At 39.6% G+C, this 22,239-nt stretch overlaps 1 protein-coding gene across 1 annotated transcript in view; it reads right to left on the reverse strand.

Annotated features, from left to right (window-relative positions):
• The window catches only part of itgbl1 (integrin, beta-like 1), a 45,300-nt gene that overhangs the window by 9,060 nt on the left and 14,001 nt on the right, over window positions 1–22,239 (reverse strand). Inside the window, exons 3-7 of the mRNA XM_077535956.1 lie at window positions 14,197–14,343; window positions 13,626–13,748; window positions 13,299–13,439; window positions 7,961–8,101; window positions 6,955–7,101 (exon numbers count right to left, since the gene is read on the reverse strand). Coding sequence (XP_077392082.1) covers window positions 6,955–7,101; window positions 7,961–8,101; window positions 13,299–13,439; window positions 13,626–13,748; window positions 14,197–14,343 — 699 coding nt within the window. The remainder of the gene's footprint in view (window positions 1–6,954; window positions 7,102–7,960; window positions 8,102–13,298; window positions 13,440–13,625; window positions 13,749–14,196; window positions 14,344–22,239) is intronic.

Genomic DNA, 22,239 nt, shown 5'->3' on the forward strand with positions numbered 1-22,239 from the left:
TACTGCTCCTCACTTCTATGGCATATGTCACCTGGCTCTTTGATGTCATGGTCATGATTAGGGGTGTGCTCAAAAAATCGATACGGCAATATATCGTAGCGGGCCTCATTACAATACACGTATCGATACTCAGGCGTCATAATCGATATTGCTCGTTAACTTTAAATAGGCAGTTAAAATTTGCCTTTGCAGCTTGCATTGTACCTAAAAAATAAAACCCAGCAGCGTCTTTGAAGTTAATTGCCTTCTATTAATGCAAAAATAGCTCACCGGTGATTGGACACTGTGTCTTGGCTAAGAAAAATTAAAGCAGAGGAAGAATATCAAGGGCGGCACGGTAGACGAGTGGTTAGCACGTCCGCTTCCCAGTTCTGAGGTCTCCGGTTCGAGTCCAGGCTCGGACCTTCCTGGGTGGAGTTTGCATGTTCTCCCCGAGCCCGCGTGGGTCTTCTCCGGGTACTCCGGTCTCCTCCCACATTCCAAAGACATGCATGGCAGGTTAATTGGGCGCTCCGAATTGTCCCTAGGTGTGCGTGTGAGTGTGGATGGTTGTTCGTCTCTGTGTGCCCTGCGATTGGTTGGCAACCAGTCCAGGGTGTCCCCCGCCTACTGCCCAGAGCCAGCTGAGATAGGCGCCAGCAGCCCCCGCGACCCTTGTGAGGAATAAGCGGTCAAGAAAATGGATGGATGGATGGATGGAAGAATATCAACATTTATTTACTTATAAACTTAACATGGCACGAGTGTTAATGTACCAATTTTCCTATATTTTGTTTAAAAAACTAAATAGAATGTGTTACATGTAAAAAATGCTGATTTTTATTTCCCCAAGTATTTCAAATAAGCATATTTTAGAGCTATAATGTTAATACTTTGATACTTTTGCTCATATCGGCTCATGCCTATTAGTAAATTTTCCCGGTGTGTCTGTGAAAACTGCTCCTTGCTCTGCAGTGCATACACATTTAGACCAGGCATGCCGCTTGGTGGTAAACCAGAAGAGCTGCTAACAAAAATATTTTTGTCATCCAGCACAATAAGCATATCCTTTAGGTTTACATATGACTGTTATTATAAAATGCAAGTAAATTAATGTAAAATATCAGGATACGTATCGCCTTTAAATAAGATCATGTATTGGGATACATATGTATCGCGATACGTATCGTATTGTGACCCCTGTATCGTGATACGTATCGTATCGTGAGATTGCCGGCAATACCCAGCCCTAGTCATGATGCAGGTCTAGCCAACAGACCTGTATTCAGAATTTGGCTAAATGTACTACTACTTCGAATGGTTGGGCCTGGCTCATGGTCAAGTTATAGATTATTCACAAAGCACACTGGTGAAAACACAGGTACTCCTCCAATATGTGTTCATTATTTAATTAAACAAGCCCATGATAAGTTAGTCAGTGACCTTCAGCATTGTTTCAAAGTGAGTGTAGTAGTACCAGCTGGAGACCAGTGAAGTGAGAAGTCATCGGAATGACACATACTGTCAGAGGCGAGGTGTGGAGGGAAATCACATCGAAAATGTCACTCAGAATCTGCCTCACAGTTATTTCGCATCGCCTCACAAAATAAACTGCAATGACCCCCTTTAACTCTGACCTTTTTCTGCACATCAAATGCCAGACGTGAGACTATACGACCGTTCATCGCATTACCATCACACTTGGCAAGGAATCCCAATGATGAAAGCAGGTGTTTCCTTGAGGAAATACCACATAGTGGAAAGAATGTGCTCATCTTTTGTGTCTCGGAGATTAACAATAAAAAAAAAAACAAGCTTTCACACTGCTGGTTCACATTTCAGGGTTTTTCTCCGCTCAAGCTGCCATCTGCACCCGCTATTCACGACTCCCATTTTCTGCTTTTCTGACTTCCTTTCACTGAATTTCTAGCTTTTTTTTATTTTTTTATTTTTTTTTATTTTGTAGCTGAAGCCAATGTGATGCAATAAAGTCAGTTTTAGTCGCTTGTTTCTGGCATCCAGGATCCGCTTTTAAATCTTGATACTTTAAACAGCACATTAAAAACAGTGAGTGGTGTTTTAAATTTCGATATCCCCCCCGCTTAGTTTAAACACTGATGAACCTCAACAAGGGATACAGTTAATTAAATATTAAAAAGATGTCAGCAGCCAGTGAATGAACAGTAATGTCAATTTTAACCAGGAAGCCTTTGGCTTCACTGTTCTAGTTTTAGAGCTCCATTTTATTGCAGCTAGTGGAGATAATTTAAAGGCACTGTTGGAGGTGTTGGAGTTAATTAAGTCTGCTGTCACATGTTCATCTCTTCTGTTTCATTATGTTATAGTGGAGGATTGACTGGGCACATCAAACCAATGTCTGGAACCAATAGAAGCCACATGGCATATAGTAAACGTCCACCAAGGGCAAGCAATCCTAGTTTGGATCAGCATCAAATTGTACAGCTTTATAGATCACCATCTCTCCGTTTTATATAACACTTCTCCTTATTCAGGTTGTGGGTAACTGATGCCATCTGGCAGTACTGTATGTGGCTTTAATCAGTACTGACAAAAATTGTTGTAAGACATAACTTGAAATTGTTGAAGACTTGGACACAACTCTATTAGCACATATGCTAGCCTAACACAATATGAGTGACGTCCAGGTGGCTGTCCACAAAAACATTTGAGTATACCACTAAAGTTCCAAAATCCACTTGGCAACATCAGAGATGCTGTTACCCATGTTTCAAACCATTAGTGGGATTTTGAAGCTTTCATAATAACATGCCAGGGTCACCATGGCAACAACTTGGATGTCATTCCATCTATTAAAAGCCATGAGCAGGATTTTGACGCACTCGTGTATGTTTATTAAATATTTTGACATTAGTATCAAACAAAGCAGTAATAATGCTATTAAGTGTGTTAAAAGGTTATAAGCAACTTCAACTTGTACTGCTTCCTTGGCACTGTTTGTCCTGCCACTTGTTAAACCCCCTGCCATCAATCAACACGAAGGTCCACCGAGAAGGAGCAAGCTGTACATCTGCTGCGGTAGCGTGACTTGCCAATGCCACACGTCGGCCTTTAGCGGTTTTAGGGGCTGCAAGAAAACGGGCTTCTGCTCTCCAGCAGGGCTGCTAATGAATCATATAGTGTCATAAATCACACATAAATCGACCCACCACCAGTTCACAGTAACTTTACCGTTGCTAGAGCAAATCTTTAGCTACTGTACACCATAAAGCAGTCGTCATTAACCTTTTTTTTGAAAAAGAGTACTTAATGTGAAGTGCTACCACTTTGGTCCACACTTCTGAAGTTAAAAAAATAAATACTTCATTTGTGTTAAGACTTACCCCGGGTTTACACCGGATGCGGTGCGGTTGCGGTGCGGTTGCGGTGCGTTCCGGCGACGCAAGCAATTAGATTCCATTCATTCGAATGGTGCAGTTTACACCGCTTGCGGGTGCGTTGCGTGTCGACTGCGTCTCAGCTGCGGCGTGCCGCAGCCCTTCCGCAAGGATAGACCTATTTTCTATTTTTGCCGGACGCCGCAGCGGTAGGCCTCCGGCAAATGGCAAGCTAGCACAAAACACATCGAGCGGGACAGGAAGACCGACGCAGTTTCAAAATAAATTTCCTGTTACCTTTCAAGATAAAACACTCGCCAGCTCCTATTTCGCAAGCATGCTAGCAAAACGTGATGTGGGTGTAGACGGGCCTGGAGTTAACGCGCGAGGTGCTCATTCACGGTTTAGACACCAGCGAACATGGACAAGGAGAGGTTTATATTAGAGGTGGAAAGTCACAAAATAATAAAAGTCCACCTCTCTTTCTGCTTCTCTCTTGAGCACAGACTTTCTGTGTGTTTGTCGTTGTTTTTAATGCCACATGATCGCGCGCGGTCACGCGAGACACGGTGGGAAGTGGTCGGCGACGGAGCTGCCGGACCGCAGTTTTGCGGAGCCGGTGTGGATTGGCCAAAAAATTGACGCGTCCGGAGCACGCAGTCAAGACGCACCGCACCGCAGCCGCACCGCACACGCAACCGGTGTAAACCCGGGGTTTAAGCCACTGGTCATTTACCGTATTTTCGCAACCATAAGGTACACTTAAAAGTCTTAAATTTGATCAAAAATGACGGCACGCCTAATAATTAGGTGCGCCTTTGTGTGCACCGATTTCCAAAATCTGAAAGTGTTGTTGTGCGACTTTGATAAGCTCTCCGCCTGACTGACTGTGTATGAGCATGTCCCGCCGACACATTGCTTTTTCACACGAAAGGTGGACCTGGGTGACGACAGGTAGGAATTATGAAAATGCGAAAGACTCAACTGAAAGAAGACGGCACCAACAAACAAGTGCTGCCGGTGTTGTGCCAAAACTTGCCCGCGTAAAAAATGTATCCCATGCCGCGGGATCTTATAACTTTTACCGCAGAAAAATGGAGATTCTTCGAAAAGGTTCCCTGTAAAAAGAAAGGTATTTAAACTTCAAACAACTGGAACAAAACCGAAAAACAATAACATTGAGTCGGCTAAGCTTTTTCTATACATATGAGATTTCCTACTGCGTGGTCATTGAACGCACCAAGAGTCCACTGCAGAATGCGAGCGAGTGCTTTTGTTTCTCCGCGTCCGCGATAAAACCTTGTTTCTAAAACTGAAAAACACACTTGTGTTCTTCATATCTTTATTGAAAAACATGTGTTGTACCCACAGATAAAAAATTTTTACGGGAGAAAGTTTACTTTGGCACAACACGGCACAGTAACGAGACTGACTCTGGCAATGACGAGAGGGGACCTGGCGTGTTTGATGGAGAACTTGCCCAGCTGTTCATTTCGAATATAGAAGATGACGATCGACTTTTTGAGGGATTTGTGGGTACATTGTTAAATACTTCAATAAAGTACAACTGAACTTTTAAAAACACGCTATTAGTATGCATTCTAGCGTATGTGTTAGCATGAAAACATACTGTATTTTTTAAGCTAGCAAATGTTTTAGCATATGCCTGCGCTCAATAATACAATTAGGTTTGGGAACCTCATGATACAATACGATATGCGATACAATGCTCACGATAACAATTGTGTCACAATATGACAATACCGCGATTATCGATATAGGTTAGGTAATAAATCCACGATACTCTATGATCAAACTATTCAAGACATAAACTCATGTTTTTTCAATGAGAAAATAGTTTCTTTTTGTACCATCACTGAAACACAATGTTAAAACTGGTGTCTTCTTCACACAGAGTATAGTGTATTTTTTTAATCAAATACAAATATCTTCTTAACACAGACCTCTTTCTTAAACACTCTCGTCATGCAACATGCCAGTCAGTTACAAGTGTCAATTGTTTAATTTTATAAACTGTGAATAATTTTTTTTTGTGTAACATTGCACAAAAGTACGGAGCCCCTAAGGTGACATGGTAGAAAAAAACAAAAAACATTTTGCGTTCCCTCGCAAAGATTGCAAGGGAACGCAAAGATTGCGTGCCCTCGCAAAAAACTTTGCGTTCTCTCGCAAAGATTGCGTTCCCTCGCAAAGATTGCGTTCCCTCGCAAAGATTGCGTTCCCTCGCAAAACAACTTTGCGTTCCCTCGCAAAGTTTGCGAGAGAACGCAATCTTTTCGTTCGAACGCAAAGTTGTTTTGCGAGGGAACGCAAAGTTGTTTTTTTCGCTTACCATGTCACCTTCGCTGCGGCGTAAACACTTCCGGGTCATCTTCCATGTGAACAAAAGCGACGTGTAAACAAAGCAGTGGAAAAATACATGCTCCATCCTAGTCGCTTTGGGAAAGCTTTCCCACTGTTTTGTTTCATGTTTACAAACGTTCCATCCTCGTCGCTTTTGTTCACATGGAAGATGACCCGGAAGCTTTCACGGCGCAGCGAAGGTGACATGGCATGCGAAAAAAACAACTTTGCGCGCAAACTTTGCGAGGGAACGCAAAGTTGTTTTGCGAGGGCACGCAAAGTTTTTTGCGAGGGCACGCAAAGTTTTTTGAGAGGGCACGCAATCTTTGCATTTGCGAGGGAACGCAAAGTTGTTTTTTTTTCTACCATGTCACCTTAGGGGCTCCGTACAAAAGTAAATAAATAAATAAAATTACTAATATTATATCCAATTAAATTAACATTAATATTCCTCAGAGATTGTGTGCTTCAAAAAGTTTAAACATAAACTATGTTTTAAATTGTTAAAATTTAAGATATAATCCACATTTTTTCATAGAAACGTATGCAAAACTGAGTCAGTTGCTGGACAGATAAATATCTTCCACAAGAAAAAGCAAACTCATGAGTCTTCTTCGCCTGAAAATTCCCCGCCACTCTTATGTGGTGCTCCCCCTAGCGGGCCGCCAAGTAATTGCTCAAGTCATGAACAATGGAGCCGTTATAGCTGCTGTACATTAACTACAAATATCACGATACTTGCGGAGGCGTATCGATAATCTATCGGGAAACAAAGTATCACGATTTATTGCAATATCGATATATCGTCACATTCCTAAATACAATGCGCCGTATGGTCGTGAAAATACGGTTAATGATTTCTCACAATATTTATCAGCAATGATAAGATTCACTTTAATTTTTGAAATCACTGGAAGTGTTTACATGTTCTCATCTTTCCCAAGAAACCACAATGTCCCCTCACTGGTGATTTTTTTTCTTCCTTTTTTTTTAATTGCCCGCAGGCTACTCATGTGGTCCTTGGGCTCTACCTGGTGACCCTTGCTCATATGAAACCCAACATAGAGTGATATCAAAATCTCTGCTTGTAATGCCCTGTTTTGATTGACAGCTATTTGTTTAATATGCTTTGTTGGTGCTTCGATCTACTCAAAAGAGGCACTAGAAATGACGCACTTTTACGGCGGGAGGTGAGAACTGAGTGCAGGGGGTTACCATGGCAACAGGAGCGCAAGAGGGAAGGAAGCGGGTGTACCTCGTCCAAAGCAAGGCAGTCTGGATGTTCCCCGACACTTCTTCAGGCTGCTGTCCAGAGACATGGAGCAGGAGAGCGGATGCTCACACTTCTTTCCGGACCAGCCATCCTTGCAGTCACACCTGCCACAGTGACACTGACCGTGACCTGGAGGAAGGGAGGGGGAGCTGCATCAATTGTGGCAGAAAAGGCTGGGAAAGTCCTTTAGACTCCAGTTCCAGGGGGATTACTTTGAAGGGGGGGAAACTATTTTGTAGCTTTGAATTCAAAATACACCTTTCCTGACCCACTTTGTTGGCACTCACTTGCTTGATTTGGAAAAATCGTTCTCCGAACACGCTTCTATCTTGACACTTGTGGATCTAGCAGTTTAACCTTTTTTAGTATTGATTCACCCTTGATTCAGATTTTCAGAAAGGTATTACAGTACAACTACACTGAATCACACTGTAAGCTTATTTTATCTTATTTATCTAGGGTCAAGGGGCAAAATTGAAGTGCTGTAAAGTTCTGGGTGGGAACTTCCACTGGTTCTTGTATCTTAATGCTCACGATATTATACTAACAGTAATAACCAGACGGCTGCATTTTCTCAGTTGAACTGTTTACTGGATGCCAGAAAGATCGAGTACACAGCTGCGGAGCCCTCTTCTATTAGTATGCGGAAGAGGAACTGATCTATTCAGAATCGTCCCTGCACTTATACTGTCTAGGCCGCCCGCCCACATGGGCGAACGGCTCAGCCTCCCCATGTGAGAATGTGTGGCCTGATGGCCTTAACTGGTTTTTACTGGATACGTATGTCAGAATGCAGACAGATAGAAAGGCGCCAAGCAAGGACAAATAGCAGAGCGCCAAGCAAGGACAAATAACAGCGACACAACGGCCTAGCTCAAGTCATCTATCTAGCCATGAAGAGCCCTAATCTAACAGTACAATGATTGTGCATGTGTAATAACAATGTAATGTGTCATTTATTACCAGCCCAATGACGGAGCATGTTCACCTGAGCAGAAGTCGTCAGTGTATCGGTCGTAGGTGGCATGGCAGTTCCGCTCGTCACACTCGCAGGTGTTGCCGTGAATATCTCCCCAGTCGCCAGAGGGATCCACGTCATAACAGCTGCACTCCCCGCACACACAGGTGCCTAACGCACAAACAAACAAACAAACACAGTCATGTATGCTTGGAAAGTGTTTTTTTTTTTTTTTTTAATTGCATTTCAGCTGCTGAGGTTCATTCATCAACTCAAATGGTCTTGCGTGCACTCACAGGATTATTTTATTTAAGAATTTTTTTTTTGCATGACAAATTCCATTTATTTATTTTTTTTTTTAGATGATTTTAACACAAACCTACCAAATAATATGATACATATCCATTAGTCTAATTAAGCACATTTATTTGAAATCCATAACCCTCAGGTTTATGTATTTAGGATTTATAAAGAATAATTACACTAAAGTAATAATAATGAGAGTATTTACTTAAAATTTGTAAAGTATATTGCTTGAATTGCATAATAATCATGTTACCTATACACAATAAATATACTAAAGACATAATTACTTTTTTTTTTTCACTTTTTTGATGTTTTTTGGGATGAAAGTGAATGCAGATGTTCTAAATATGTAAAAAAAAAAAAAAAAAAAAAAAAAGTAATTATGCTTTATTCATGCTAAATACATAAATCTGAGGATTATGCATTTCAAATAAATAGGCTTGGTTAGACAAATAAATATGTATCATATAAGTTTTAATTGGTTGCTATGTGTTAAAAAAAAAGGTAAATGGGAATTTGTTATCCAAAAAAATAAATAAATAAATAAATAAATAAATAAATCCATAAATCTTAAGTTAGGCTTGATATATTTCTATAAGTGTGGGTTGCTTTATGTCTTCAGTTTCAGGTATTGGAGTGTAATGACGTACAAATACTTTTTTTTTCCCCCTTTACTGTACTTAACTAGTTCTTTTAACTATATGTACTATACTTGAGTATTTTTATTTTTTTTCTAATGACGCTTTACTTTTACTCCTAACATTAGAAAACAGAAATATGGCGGACAGGACATGAAAGTAAAAATTTGTTTTTGCTTTGGTACTTAAGTACAGAGCCATGGACAAAAATGTGAGATAAAAAACAAGTTTAAAAAAAAAAAAAAAGCAAGAAGCAGAGTGTGAGCACCTCTGCTACTTTCTCGTCCTTTTAACAGTGTCGTCTCTCTCTACTACTGCAAGTTGTCATTAGTTGTACTGTATGTAGTTGAATCACATCGGCTCAGCAACATCCAGTAGTAATGATTGCTTGTCAGCGCATGAACAATCCCGAGGGAGCATGCCAGCTGGTGAGCCCGAGGCGTGTATTAGCCCCTTAGGTTAGGGTTCAACCCCCCACCCTCAATGCCACATTGACATCTAGAGCCATGCACCGTCACAGGCAAGAGCCAAATACTGCACTTTTATTTCCACCACAGAGTTTGAGCATTATTTTTCTTTACTTGTTCTATTATGCACTGCACCACGCACCCACAGTCCTCCTATAGATAGTTGTGAACCTTGCCGTGTATTAATGCATGCATTTAGCCCCAAGCGCCGCCACCCAGCTGCTAGGCGGTTTGACAGCATGCCAGTTAGAGTATTATTAGCTTGGTGATGGAGGAGCTACTCTACTGTCTCCTGTCAGTCAAGCTTTTCACACAGGGGAGATGAAGGTTGCTGTGGAGAAAAAGAAAGCCACTTAAAACGATCAAAAATGGCGTTTTTCCATCTGTGCAGGTTGATGGAATCGAGTTTTTATGCAATGCATTTGTTTAATGCTCATAATTACAAATAAATCGACATATGTAAATCAGAAGTAATGTAAAATATCAGCTCTTCATCGGGAGGCGCCTACAGAGATACATCATTTGACTGTCCTATAAAAAAAAATAAACTGTTTCAAAGCAAACATGGTGAAGCAGCTTTTAGCTGTTATGCTGCACACAAATGGAATGTGTCAACAGAAATTAAGTCAGCCCCAAATGTCAATACAGTGGTACCTCTACTTACGAACGTCCTTTCATACGAAATTTTCAAGTTGTATTGTAAATGTATTCACTAATGGCTGACGCATTTGTGCAAAAAAATCATACAATTGGTGATTGATAAAGGCTACATTGCACAGTAAGTTTTAAATTGTGACGAGATGGGCATTTTTTTTTGAAAAAGATGCCTCGCCGTACCTGAAGTTTCCATGAAGTTTCGGAATTTGTTGGAAAGAATCACCCAGAAAAAGTGTTCAACAGCCGGGCGATCGCTCACTATGATGTTGTTTGCCTTGGACATTTTAGAAGGATTGTTAAAAAAAACAACAACAAACAAACATCCTTGGATTCGTTTTTTGCAAAACACCAGGCAAAAAAACACCTCTGAGAGAGAACATGAACCAAAGAGGGCAAAAAACGATGAGGACAGTAGTTAAAAAGGTAAATGACCATCATTTTTATTCTTTACACAATTCATTGTTTTTTACATTATGCACGACTCTCATTTATTGTGCAATAATCTAATTGTAACATTTATTTGTTACATGTTTTGATGCATTTTTATGCTTTATAAAACATTTACGTCTGAATTTTGGGAGGCTTGGAACGGATTAAAGTCGGCGAAAGAAATGGATATTATCCAAACGACCCCTCTCACTTGCCGAAAAAAAAGGACTTTTTCTGCTGACGAAGAAAATATTATTCAATCAATGGTTAAAGCAATTTAAGGAGTTTTTGTGAATTTTTTTTATTATTTTTTTAATTCATTACAATTTTTTTGAATATGTTGTGTAATATTTTTGTATATTTGCCAATATTTTTTATAGCATACAATATTGCATGTTTTTATCTGTTTCTCATATTTTTTGTCCATTTTTTGTCTAACATTTGTATTTTTGACTGATTGTATTTTTTGTGTAATATTTTGATAGAATAGTTTTTAATTATTTGTCTTGTTTTTGTATTTACAGTACATGTGTATTTTTCATCTCTTTGTAATTTTTACCAAGATTTATAATTATTGTTTTAAATTTAAATTAATAAAAAATACATTATTACTATATTGAATTTAAATGTAAATTAATTTAAACTAAATAATAGCCGCTGGTTATTGATGTGAAAGCAAAACAAGAAACATCACAGGTAATCACCTCCTACTAAATGTTGGGCAAGTTCCCTCTCTGTCCATTTTTAGAACTTGTCTTAAAAAAACAATTTTTAGTCTTTCTTTTTTGACTCAGCATGAGACTTGAAATTGTGTTACTGTTAAGTGGTAGCTTGTGCGTATGAATAATCACTAATGGGAAAGTCAAGCCCTCGATAGACTTTTTTTTTTTTTTTTTTTTTTCTAGCGTTCAACGGGCATCTTGGCGGCAGAATTAGGCAAGAAACGCAGAGTTAACCACACTGTTAAAAATTTAACGGTGGTCCTTAGGTGTGTTAACTTTAACAGCAAGTTAACAGCCGGTTAAAGTTAACAGAGTTTTGAACAACAACATAACAGTGCCGTTAAGATTAACGGTCAGTTAAATCTACTTACCAGTGGTTAAAGATATAAATGAGTTTTGAACAACCGGGCCCTGACTGATTTCCTCTTTCCTTTGCATCCATTTTTAAACAAAAGTGCTTCAAGCAACCCTAGAAAGTTTAAAAAAAAATAAAATAAAAATCTTGTCATCTACTCGTTCCTTTTTGCACTGGTAAATTCTGTCTGGCCTTTGCCCTCTTGTCTCAACTGCTACATCATGACGGCCTTCTACTTTGTGAATACAGTTAGCATTGTGTCACTTGTTCACTTAAGCAGAAATGGGAGATTTGCAAAGGGGCTCTGTCTTAATACAGTACGTTATTAGTGAGCCATTATTAATTGTAGAAATAAAAGAAAAGCACTGCTCGAATCATAGTGGGTCACATAAAAAATGGTAGAATTTTCACCAACACTACTTATGTGGACTTTCAAGAAACTTGTTATTTTTAGTGTATTGTTGCATTATTATTTCTGTTGATGCACTTCTCTCATCATCTGCCTAAAAAAAAATCATTTTCAATTAGTTCAGAACACCGGCTTCTGTCTAGATCCCATCGGTTCACCTACATCACTGCCATTCTGTCATCTTTGAAATGGCTGCGTGTTCATTTTAGTACTCATTACAAAATTTGAACATACACTTAGAAAGCCCTCAACGATCAAGAACAGGCTCCATACTTGGCTGATCTGGTGACGTCTGTTTATCGACCTATTAGGTCACAGCGGGAGGAGGCTCCAGGGATGACCCAGGACATGTTGGAGAGACAATATCTCCTGGCTGGCAACTGAATGTGAAAGAGCCTTGACAAGTGTTGATTCTGAATTGTGGAATATATTTCCATTTAACAGAGACCTACCTCAACCGTACTTTTAAAAAAGCAGGCATTCCAGTTTGACTGATGGCCCTATTTCCGTGCCTAGCGCAAATTTCAGGCTAACTGGGCACATTGGTGGCGCTAGACTTGCGCAAATTAGAAAAGTGCGTTGTGGTCCATTGTGATGGAACGCAGATGACTCCCGACCAATCGAAGCGGCTCCCCACAGTGCTTGACATTGCAAAAGCAGACTCGCCGGGGTCCGTGTATGAGATTGGCGCATGCAAAGTGTGTTTATACAGGTAACCTGCAAGATCATCCCTTGCGGATGATGTAGTCAGCCACATGTGACGTGGGCAATTGGAAACCACCTTGCACCCCCAATAGTGTGTTAATTGAATTAGGAATAATATAAATTCTAAAAAGTATTTTTATTTTGTGATGACATGACTTATTTTTTTTCACTGAATTGAATTAATTATTAATAATTGAATTATTGTATTACTATCTGTTATATACAGTTAAAGGATCTTTGTGCAGTTTGTCATTTTTTTACTCAGGACTGCCACCTCTGGCCCAAAGCGTAACTGCAGCATCTGTCAGGCTCATTCATGGTGCACGTGCGAGTACGCGCATGATTTTAAAGCGACAGCCACAGTTAAAAAACAAAGACATGACTTCAAATGAGGTAAGAAAAACTCCGCCCCTCCCCAAAGAAACTGTGGAGTGAGCAGGGTGCGCACACTCTACTATAAAGTGACGATAATAGCTGATAGGTGCAGTCAGAGTAAAACAGACAAGGCTCTTCATACTCATTTGGGCATTGGTGAAGAAAAAGCTTTAACGTTACCTTTTTTAAACGGAACAATGCACCTTTAATTTAAGTCTGTCATAAATATAGTAACATTTTCATAAAATGTATAATCTAAAAATAAATCCCAATCACCATCGTGGTTTGAAAGGAGATGAACAGACCTCGGTTGCTGCATATTTTGCCGTCTGGAGATGAGCATCTGCGTTTGCTCTCCCATGGGCTGATGTCACACTGGAATTCACATTTGTCTCCATGCCAACCAGCAGCACAGTAACAGTTTCCACAGTAACACTGACCGTGGCCTGGAAGCACAGTGCAACACGCAACAACCTGATCAGGTCACTCCTTTTGAGGGCTGTACATTGACATTCAAAAATGTCAATATTTTTAAAGAGACTTCAAATGATCTTGACTTGGTATCTTTAAATTACAACTTTACTGTCATATTATGTTACAATATTTGTCCAGATGCGAGCTTTGGCAAATACCTCCACACACTTCACCAGTCTCCTCATCCAGACACTCGCTGTCGTCGCACTCGCAGAAGGGTCCCGTCACCAGGCCTTTGTTGTCGTCATTGTTGCACATGCAGCTACCGCAGTGGCAAGTCCCTTTGCAAAAACAATTCTATCAATATTCTATGCACAATAAATTAGCACTACATTTGTTCCTGCTCACAATTTTGGCCATGAAAGCTATACTTTTTTCAATTTATGGTCCCATAAAAAAGGCTTTATTAAAAATAACATCCAGAATATATCAGTAAGGAAAGATGGTGCACCGAATACTTTATATATTTTCCCAAAATACTACATTTGCCCCCAAGTAGTAAATTAGCTTGTTACTTTCTTTTATTCATAATAAAAAAGCTTTTTCAATTATTACCATTTTTTTTCCTGCTAAGCCTACTAAATTGTTGTCAGGGGAGGTTGTTAATAAAATTGGATAATCAATACTACATTAGGACAAATCATTGTCTCAAATTGTCTGGTGAGTAATTTGATAAATTTAAATCTGCCACCTCGCCATTCTATCTTAATAATGTACCACTAAATGTACCTCTGTTGGAGCATACCACCCCCTGGGGGTTTCTGCACTGCTCCCTGCTCTTCTTTCCGGAAAGTTTACACTCCTCTTGGAATTGGCAGGCCTCTCCAAACCAGCCGTCGTCACACTCGCATTTCCCGCAGTCGCAGTAGCCGCGGTCTGAAAGGAAACGCCACACACTGCATGATGTTTATTAATGCCGAAAAGCTGGTTAAAAATTAACCGCAAAGCCCAGGATGCATGGCAGGGGGGGATTGGTATTTTGGAGGAGGAAGTCAAGGAGCTCCTTAAGTAGTATAGGATGTAGTGCAAATTTTATTAACTGTGCCAAGAGTGAACATATAGGTATTATTTTTGCAGATTGCTGTTATTTGATGTGCTGGTTCTACTAAAACGGTAGTTCCAAAAAAAGTGGTTAGGTCAAATCTGTAATTCCTATCATTTTATATCAGTCTCTATGAATAAGGAAGTAGACTGCTAGCTAACAAAAATGGAAAAATAATCCATGGTGCCCTACTCTTTCTCTCTCTCTCTTTTTTTTTTTTTTTTTGCTTTTTATACATAACAAAAATATAAACGCAATACTTTTGTTTTTGCTCCCACTTTTATGAGGTAAACTGAAAGATTTAAAACTTCCTCCTCATAACCAATATCACCATTTCTCTCAATATATAGTTCACAAACCGATCTAAATCTGTGATAGTGAGCACTTCTCCTTTGCCGAGATAATCCATCCCACGTCACAGGTGTGACATGTCAAGATGTTGATTAGTCACCATGATTAGTGCACAGGTGTACCTTAGATTGCCACTCTGAAAGGTGCAGTTTTCTTTTATTGATTGGGGGTTTGTCTGGCGACTCAAAAAAACTGGTCAATACTGACTGTTTTTCTGCAGTCCCTAGACCCTCACAAATTAAAAAAAAGAAAAACAAAATGCACCTTTCAGAGTGGCCTTTTAATCTGGGCAGTCTAAGGCAAACCTGTGCACTAATTATGGTGTCTAATCAGCATCTTGATATGGCACACCTATGAGGTGGGATGGATTATCTCGACAAAGGAGAAGTGCTCACTATAGCATATTTTGGTTTGTGAACAACATTTGAGAGAAATGGTGATTTGTGTATGTGGAAGAAGTTTAACATCTTTGAGTTCATTTAGAAAAATGGGAGCAAAAACAAAAGTGCTGCATTTATGTTTGTTTAGGAGTTACTAGTTAGAGGATTTACTTTACTTTTCAAGGCTTGAGTACCAATCGAATCATTCCTACAGCCAAGAATACAAATGGTTGTTCCAGTTGTCTTTTCATAACAACAAAACCACAAATAAAAAAAAACAAAAAAAAAACATTATTGGAACAATTCTCATTCTTGTCATTCGAGTCAAGATCAAATCTCTATTTCCGAATAATCATAGGAAAAAAAGGAAAACAGGCCAGGGTTCGACATTAACGGTGGTCCAACTGGGCCAGCACAAATGTCATAAAAAATGATTAAATCAACACATTCTTGCTTTTTTAAATATTTAATATTCAAGCGTTTTACTTTTATCCATTTAAATCGATCATCAAAGATCTTTTTATTGCCTTGTGCACATCGTTTTGTGCATCAGATTAATCCTTCCGTAAGGAATGGCTTGAACAAGATATAAATGTCAGAGGGGAAAAAAAATCTGTACATTGCCACCTTCTCAGCTAATATTTCACTGGCGTCAGGCCAAATCATTGTACCTCCACAACAGTCAGTTTTCAGGAGATCCCAAAAACGGCATATTTATTCAGCCATTAACATTGCTTTGTCAAAGTGACCAAGCCATTTTCAACACTTTAAATTGGCCAATACTTTTTCCACACGTGGACTGACCATTGGTAAAGTTCCATGCATCCATATTCTTGACCGCTTATTCCTCACAATGGTCGCCGGGGTGCTGGAGCCTATCCCAGCTGGCTTCAGGCAGTAGGCGGGGTACACCCCGAACTGGTTGCCAGCCAATCCAGGCATTGGTAAAGTTTTGTTTGACAAAATATATGAAATTTAACAAAATGTCTTTTATGAGGTTTTGGCCCAACAATCGAACTTTGTTTTTATAAAGGAGGGTTATTTATTTATTTATTTATTTTAGTTATACTGCTAAAAAAGTAGCTACTTATATTTTAAATAATTAAATAACAAAGACAATAAATATGAAATGATCATTGAATCTTATTGTATTATATCATGCATAAAGAGGTCCAGTGCCATGTTCTGACAGGGCCACCACAATATGTCTCATGTGGCCACCCCTTAAAAAGGCTTAATGTCGGACCCCGCAGGCGGAATCCCCCGAGACCGACCAGGCAGTGTATTATAAATGTTGCTCTGTTTGCATTTGGCTGCGCGTCACACTCAATCATCCTCCCAATTCATTCATCATGTAAATGCAGTGTCCTTTTCAAGGGCTGTCCATCAGTCATGAGCAGACTCATCCCCCATCGATCCTCATTATCGTCGCGTACACCTTTGAGAATCTGACAAATGAAAGTAGAGCCCTAAGCGGTTCAATATAACCATGAAAGTTTGCATTTGTACATATAACCAATAACACGTGTCGCGAGTGAGCAATTATTTGATCCCATAGACCAGTAGTTTCCTATTGCCTTGACCAACAAGGACTCTTATACAGGTAAACATTGTAATGCTAAAATTAAATTAAATTAGTGATTCAAATGAAAAATTACTGTGAACAACAAGCCTTATCTGATAAGACTTTATTTCTTTATTTTTACTATTTTAGAAGTGGATGTATTCTGCCAACGCTTTTTGTCCTTTCTTCATCCTTTCTTTTCTTTATGGGGAATCATACCCAGATCGCAAAGGAAATTTTTGTCCCATGTGTCTTTGTAGTAATTATTGGGAAAATGTATAGGACAGGGCTCACTAAAATTAAACTTGGGAATACAAAATTGGTCGTGGCCGTGGGTCATTACTTCATTTGGACAAATTAAATTTTACACACCCTTTTGAATACATAATACTGTATATTTTTTCTAATGAGTATGGTGCATGTGTGTGTGTTCATTTCCGCATTCAACTCATCCGGTTGCGGTACGCATTCGTAAAGAGATTGTAAATATCTCAGAAAGATAATGCAATTCTTTCAAATCGTGTTGTTCCTGGATGGATGGATAGAAAGACAGATTAGATAGATAGATAGATAGATAGACAGACAGACAGACGGACAGACTTGTTTGAGTTGACATGATAGTGAGGTATTTGCGGATTTAATATCATTAAACAACCAACAAAAATACAATATGAAATTGCTGCATAAAAATAAAATAAATATTATAATCTTTTTACAAATTCACACTGCAGATTGTGCAGTCATCACCTATATTTTTTGTCCTAGTCTAATTGCCATATTCATGAGTCAAAGATGGCCGACCTGTTGAGCAGGTGCGTCGGAGATCGTGTGCAGATTATGCCTTGATAGGTAGCGTCAACTCTCCTGTGTGGTGTATGCATTTGTCTGTCCTCAAGCGGCAGTCTGCCATAAACGGGAGGGTGGCGACTAATCTCCTTGAAAGTTTGTGTGTGGAATCGTTTGTGTCTTGTTCACATTTTATCGTTCCCAGTAATTCACTCTGTCTTTGAGATGTCGCTTCCCACGCTTCTATCCACACACACACACACACACACATGCATGCACACGCAAGGTTATCCAGCCAATCAGGTTCTGAGCAATCCCTGGATACAACCAATTGGGGAGCAGAGGTACTTCTACTAACTGTTGATGTAGTGTTACTATAATCAAGGAGAGGACGGTGACTCATGCAATCTAACGTAATGACAAAAAAATAACTAAAGAAGAATGGCACCCAGAACAGTGCCAGACCTCTATAAAAGCTGAACAATGCTAAAGTAATGCAAACAACACTATAATATCATTTCTATTATATACAGCAGAGTGAACATAGATTTCTCTGATGTGGTTATGTGGTACATTAAAGATGCTCAGTGCAGTAAATTGAATTTTGAATCATTACTGCCACATGTGGCCAAAAATTAAACTGCACACTCCCCACGCGCATTCTGTACGCACTTATCGAGCACAACTTTATTATTGAAGGCTTAGCACAGAGACTGGATTCCTCATAAACAATTAGCTAGAGATAAGAAAATGTTTATACAATTGTTGTTTGAGAAACTGTGTGGGCCCACTTCACTTTCACCTTCGGTTATGACTGAAAAGTGGCCGAGCTTGACGTATCAGCTAATTGAAAACAACACAACACACTTCTTTCTGAAAGTATCATCACTTTTTATCTTTAGACTAGAAAGAAAGATATTTGTGCATCACTTTACAAGCCCACGTTAGATCTCATCTTTCTCCACCGCTGAAAAGCAAAAGTGATGTTTATGCTAGTTCTTGCCCAGCGTCAGTCACGATCATGTTTCAATCTTTTTGTGGCACTTGTCATGGTTTTTCATTTTTAGCCTTCCGTGGAGTAAGTGTGGGTGTGCTGGGCCTGCTGGATGGCGATCACTTCTGAGCAAATGTAGGACCCATTACAGAGAAATACTAGTTCCTTCTAACACAAGAACACACATGACGACACATCCGCAGACAGAAGGTGGACAATTGGAACCCGAATCCAGCCTGAAAATTATTGGCCAGAGACTTGCACGCGTACCCATTGTTAAGGCGTTAATCTGCTAAGTAGAATATATTTGGCTCATACATGGTCAAATAAAAAGGCTATATCGTAAATATATTTATGGGCAAAATCCTACATAGAGCAGCTTTAATCAATACTGTATTGGTTTCAATTGACTACGTTTATTGAAATTAAATTAGATTGTTGTTCTATTTTTTTATTTTTAAATTTTGTCTTCTTTGACTATATATAAAAGAAAAATGGTGGATCCCGTACTTGTTTGGTTGTCCATTAGTAGGCCACATCCTTGAACCCTTGAACCTCATCAAAACTTAATAGTTTCTTCCTTGGCTTTTGTGAAGCACCTTTACAACTACCAGTCAAGCTAGCTAACTGTATTTTATCCTCTTATGTCAAAATAACTGCTGTTAAAAAGCATTTGGTGATCCAGTCGTTTTGCATAATACTGTACTGTAGATATTACATATCCACTTACTGTTATTTGTTCAATCACACATTTCTGTGACTAATTATCACTCTCCACCTCTCCTTGTGGGTGTTAGAGTGTGAGAGGAAGTCATCACATGTTGACAAGGAACTAAAAAAAGAAACCCAACAGCAAACACCCATATTTGTAAGTACTACCCTAAAAGACGCACTCTCCTTTTGGCTTATTATGTTTGAAAACAGACAGGATGTTCTGGCACTTGTCTGAGCAGCAGGAAGTGTTAGAGGCACACCGTGGACTGTCAAGACTTGAGTGGCGTTTTTTTTTTTTTTCTTCTTCTTCTAGCAGCCCACACTGGAATCATTAGGTGACTCACCACACAACAAACGGCTCACTTGCACTTTCTAAAGAAAAACATATGAATATAAAATATGTTTGAAGTAAAAGAACAACTAATGTACTAGCTCCACATAACAAAAAAAACAAAACAAAACAAACAAACAAAAACAATAGGCCTATGCATAACGACTACTCCATGGACATTATTTATAGTGGTACTCATTAAGGTTTGTTCAATATTTAGTTTCAACAACTTCAATTTACATACACTGCATTCCAGGAGTCTTTATGGAACCTTTTAGTCGCAGGGAGCGCGGACTCTGTATTGGTCCATAGGGGTGAAGAAGGAGTTGAGTCGAAAGGCAAAGCTCTCGATTTACCAGTCGATCTACGTTCCTCCCCTCACCTATGGTCACAAGCTGTGGGTTCTGACCAAAAGAACAAGATCCCGGATACAAGTGGCCGAAATAAGTTTCCTCCGCAGGGTGTCCGCGTTCTCCCTTAGAGAGTGATAAGCGCAGCTATCCGGGATTGAGTGTTGTGTCAGGAAATGCAGCACATTATATTCAGTACTGCAGACCCAAACGTTCAATACAATTTTTTGTACTACCCCTGCCTCCTTTGCAGGATCTTCTTTTTGTCCTATCTTGTAAAAGTTCAGTATTTGAAACATGTTACAAGTTACTCACAGACTATTTAGCGTTTCTTGAGGACCATCAGTGGTTCGTGGACCACATGTTGAGAAACATAGCGAATTGATGGTTCATGGAAGCAAATTATTCCATCATTTGACATCCTATTGTAAAACTCAACAGCAGTTATGTAATTCTTGTACTGCATTTGCAGGCGTTTGATGTGTACTGCTGCTGACACACTGCCCCTTGGGTTGGATCCTCACTCGCTCGCTCTTGGCTGTAAGGCCTGCAATCTCAGGGGCTCCAGCCAGAAAAAGAAAAGAGGTTGCAACAGCGAGCATTGTTCTGGATCGGAGACCCGTTTGGCTCAGTCTCAGAGGATCCACTGTACCTCAACCAAGTGTGAGGCCAGAGGTTATGTTTTGATTGCTGTGAGTTAGCACAGATGACGGTAAATTATATAAACTATTTTTGTGAAATCTTTGACTGTTGGGCATAGACCAAGGAAGAACCAATTTCCTGTCAGATCCTGACTATAGAGTAGACCCTGTAAAATGAATTCAGAGATTTGTTTGTAAATGTATATATTGCATGTGCACGTTTAAAGATAGTAGCTGCAAACATGTAAAGAGTATGCAGTACTCGGTTGTGGAAATAATGAGCTATATTTTCACGATCGGTGAAATTCCGCAGTCTAACTCTGTGCGGAAGCAAATGTTGGTACTGGAATTTTGCAGAAACGGACCAGCCGGCAGGCATGTTTATTTATTTATTTATATATATTTTTTAAATGGTGGTTTGTGAGTTATGGGCATGAACACAGCCAACTTCCTCCGCCACTAGGCAAAGTGGCTGTTCTCATTCCCTTTAAATGTGGCACACATACATCCCTCATGGAGACATATCTGTGTGCCCAAGAGGATGCGGTAATCCAAATGTAACCAGAGTATTGTCACTGCTCTTAGCCGGTGTGACAACAGATAATGTAAATGGCAAACAACAAGAAATCCAGAATAAACTTGTGATAACTGCTGGCAGCTTAAATATATCCACGAACCATCTATCCCCACCCCCAATGCCCATTTTGCTGCATTTACGTGCGCAGAGCTCAAAATCTGTCTGCCTTACGCTCAATCAAATTCCCCAAAATGGCATTAGACTTCCTGTGCCACTATTTAGAAGTGGTCCAAGCAGGCATATCCTTTAGACTGACGTTCTGCCACCAAATTATCATTCTGCTTAGCGTACCTTCAAGGACACACCCTCGTTACAACGCAATGCCCAACTTGGCTCAAAATGGTCTACGAAAACAAGCCTTGCTCCTGCATGAGTCAAGAAACGCCAGCATTTCTGAAAGTGAAAATTAAATCAAATCAAAGACAATCCATAACAATAAGTTTTTTCAGCATTTCAGTTTCTTTGTATTTTTTGTGGGGCATGGCTAAACTGCACCAAGTTGATGTCCGTAGTCTGTTGCAGTGTTTGTCACGTTGGCCACTTGAGAGCACCTCGTTGTCAGCTGTGAGTGCACGCACATCATAGTGAGAAAAGAGGAAGTGCAAGGATAAGAAAATAATGCCAAATGAATGAGAACAAGCCAGACTTGACAGCCAACATGTAATCAGGACTTCATGCTGGTGTGGCCACCGAGAGCGTCTTGTTGTCGGCTGTAAGTGTGCGCGTTTCAAGAGAAAGGTGGAGAAAGTAAAAGAATGTGAGAGGGGTGGGGGGATGGGATTACAGTATTTGATAGCCAGCATGTGTACTATGGCTTGTTGTCACATTGAAATTCCCTGTAAATGTCCTGTGTGATATATTAAAGCTACTCTATGTAGGATTTCCCCCCAAAATATCTTAACAATAGCCTTTTTATTTGACCATTTATGACTGAAACATATTCTAATTAGTAGATCAACATCTTCGCTGTTCACAATGGGTACTCCTACAAGCCTCTGGCCAATATTATTTAGGAAGCGTCCGGTCCGAATCCTTCGAATTT

This window comes from Festucalex cinctus, chromosome 11 (assembly GCF_051991245.1).
Source record: "Festucalex cinctus isolate MCC-2025b chromosome 11, RoL_Fcin_1.0, whole genome shotgun sequence".
NCBI lineage: Eukaryota > Metazoa > Chordata > Actinopteri > Syngnathiformes > Syngnathidae > Festucalex > Festucalex cinctus.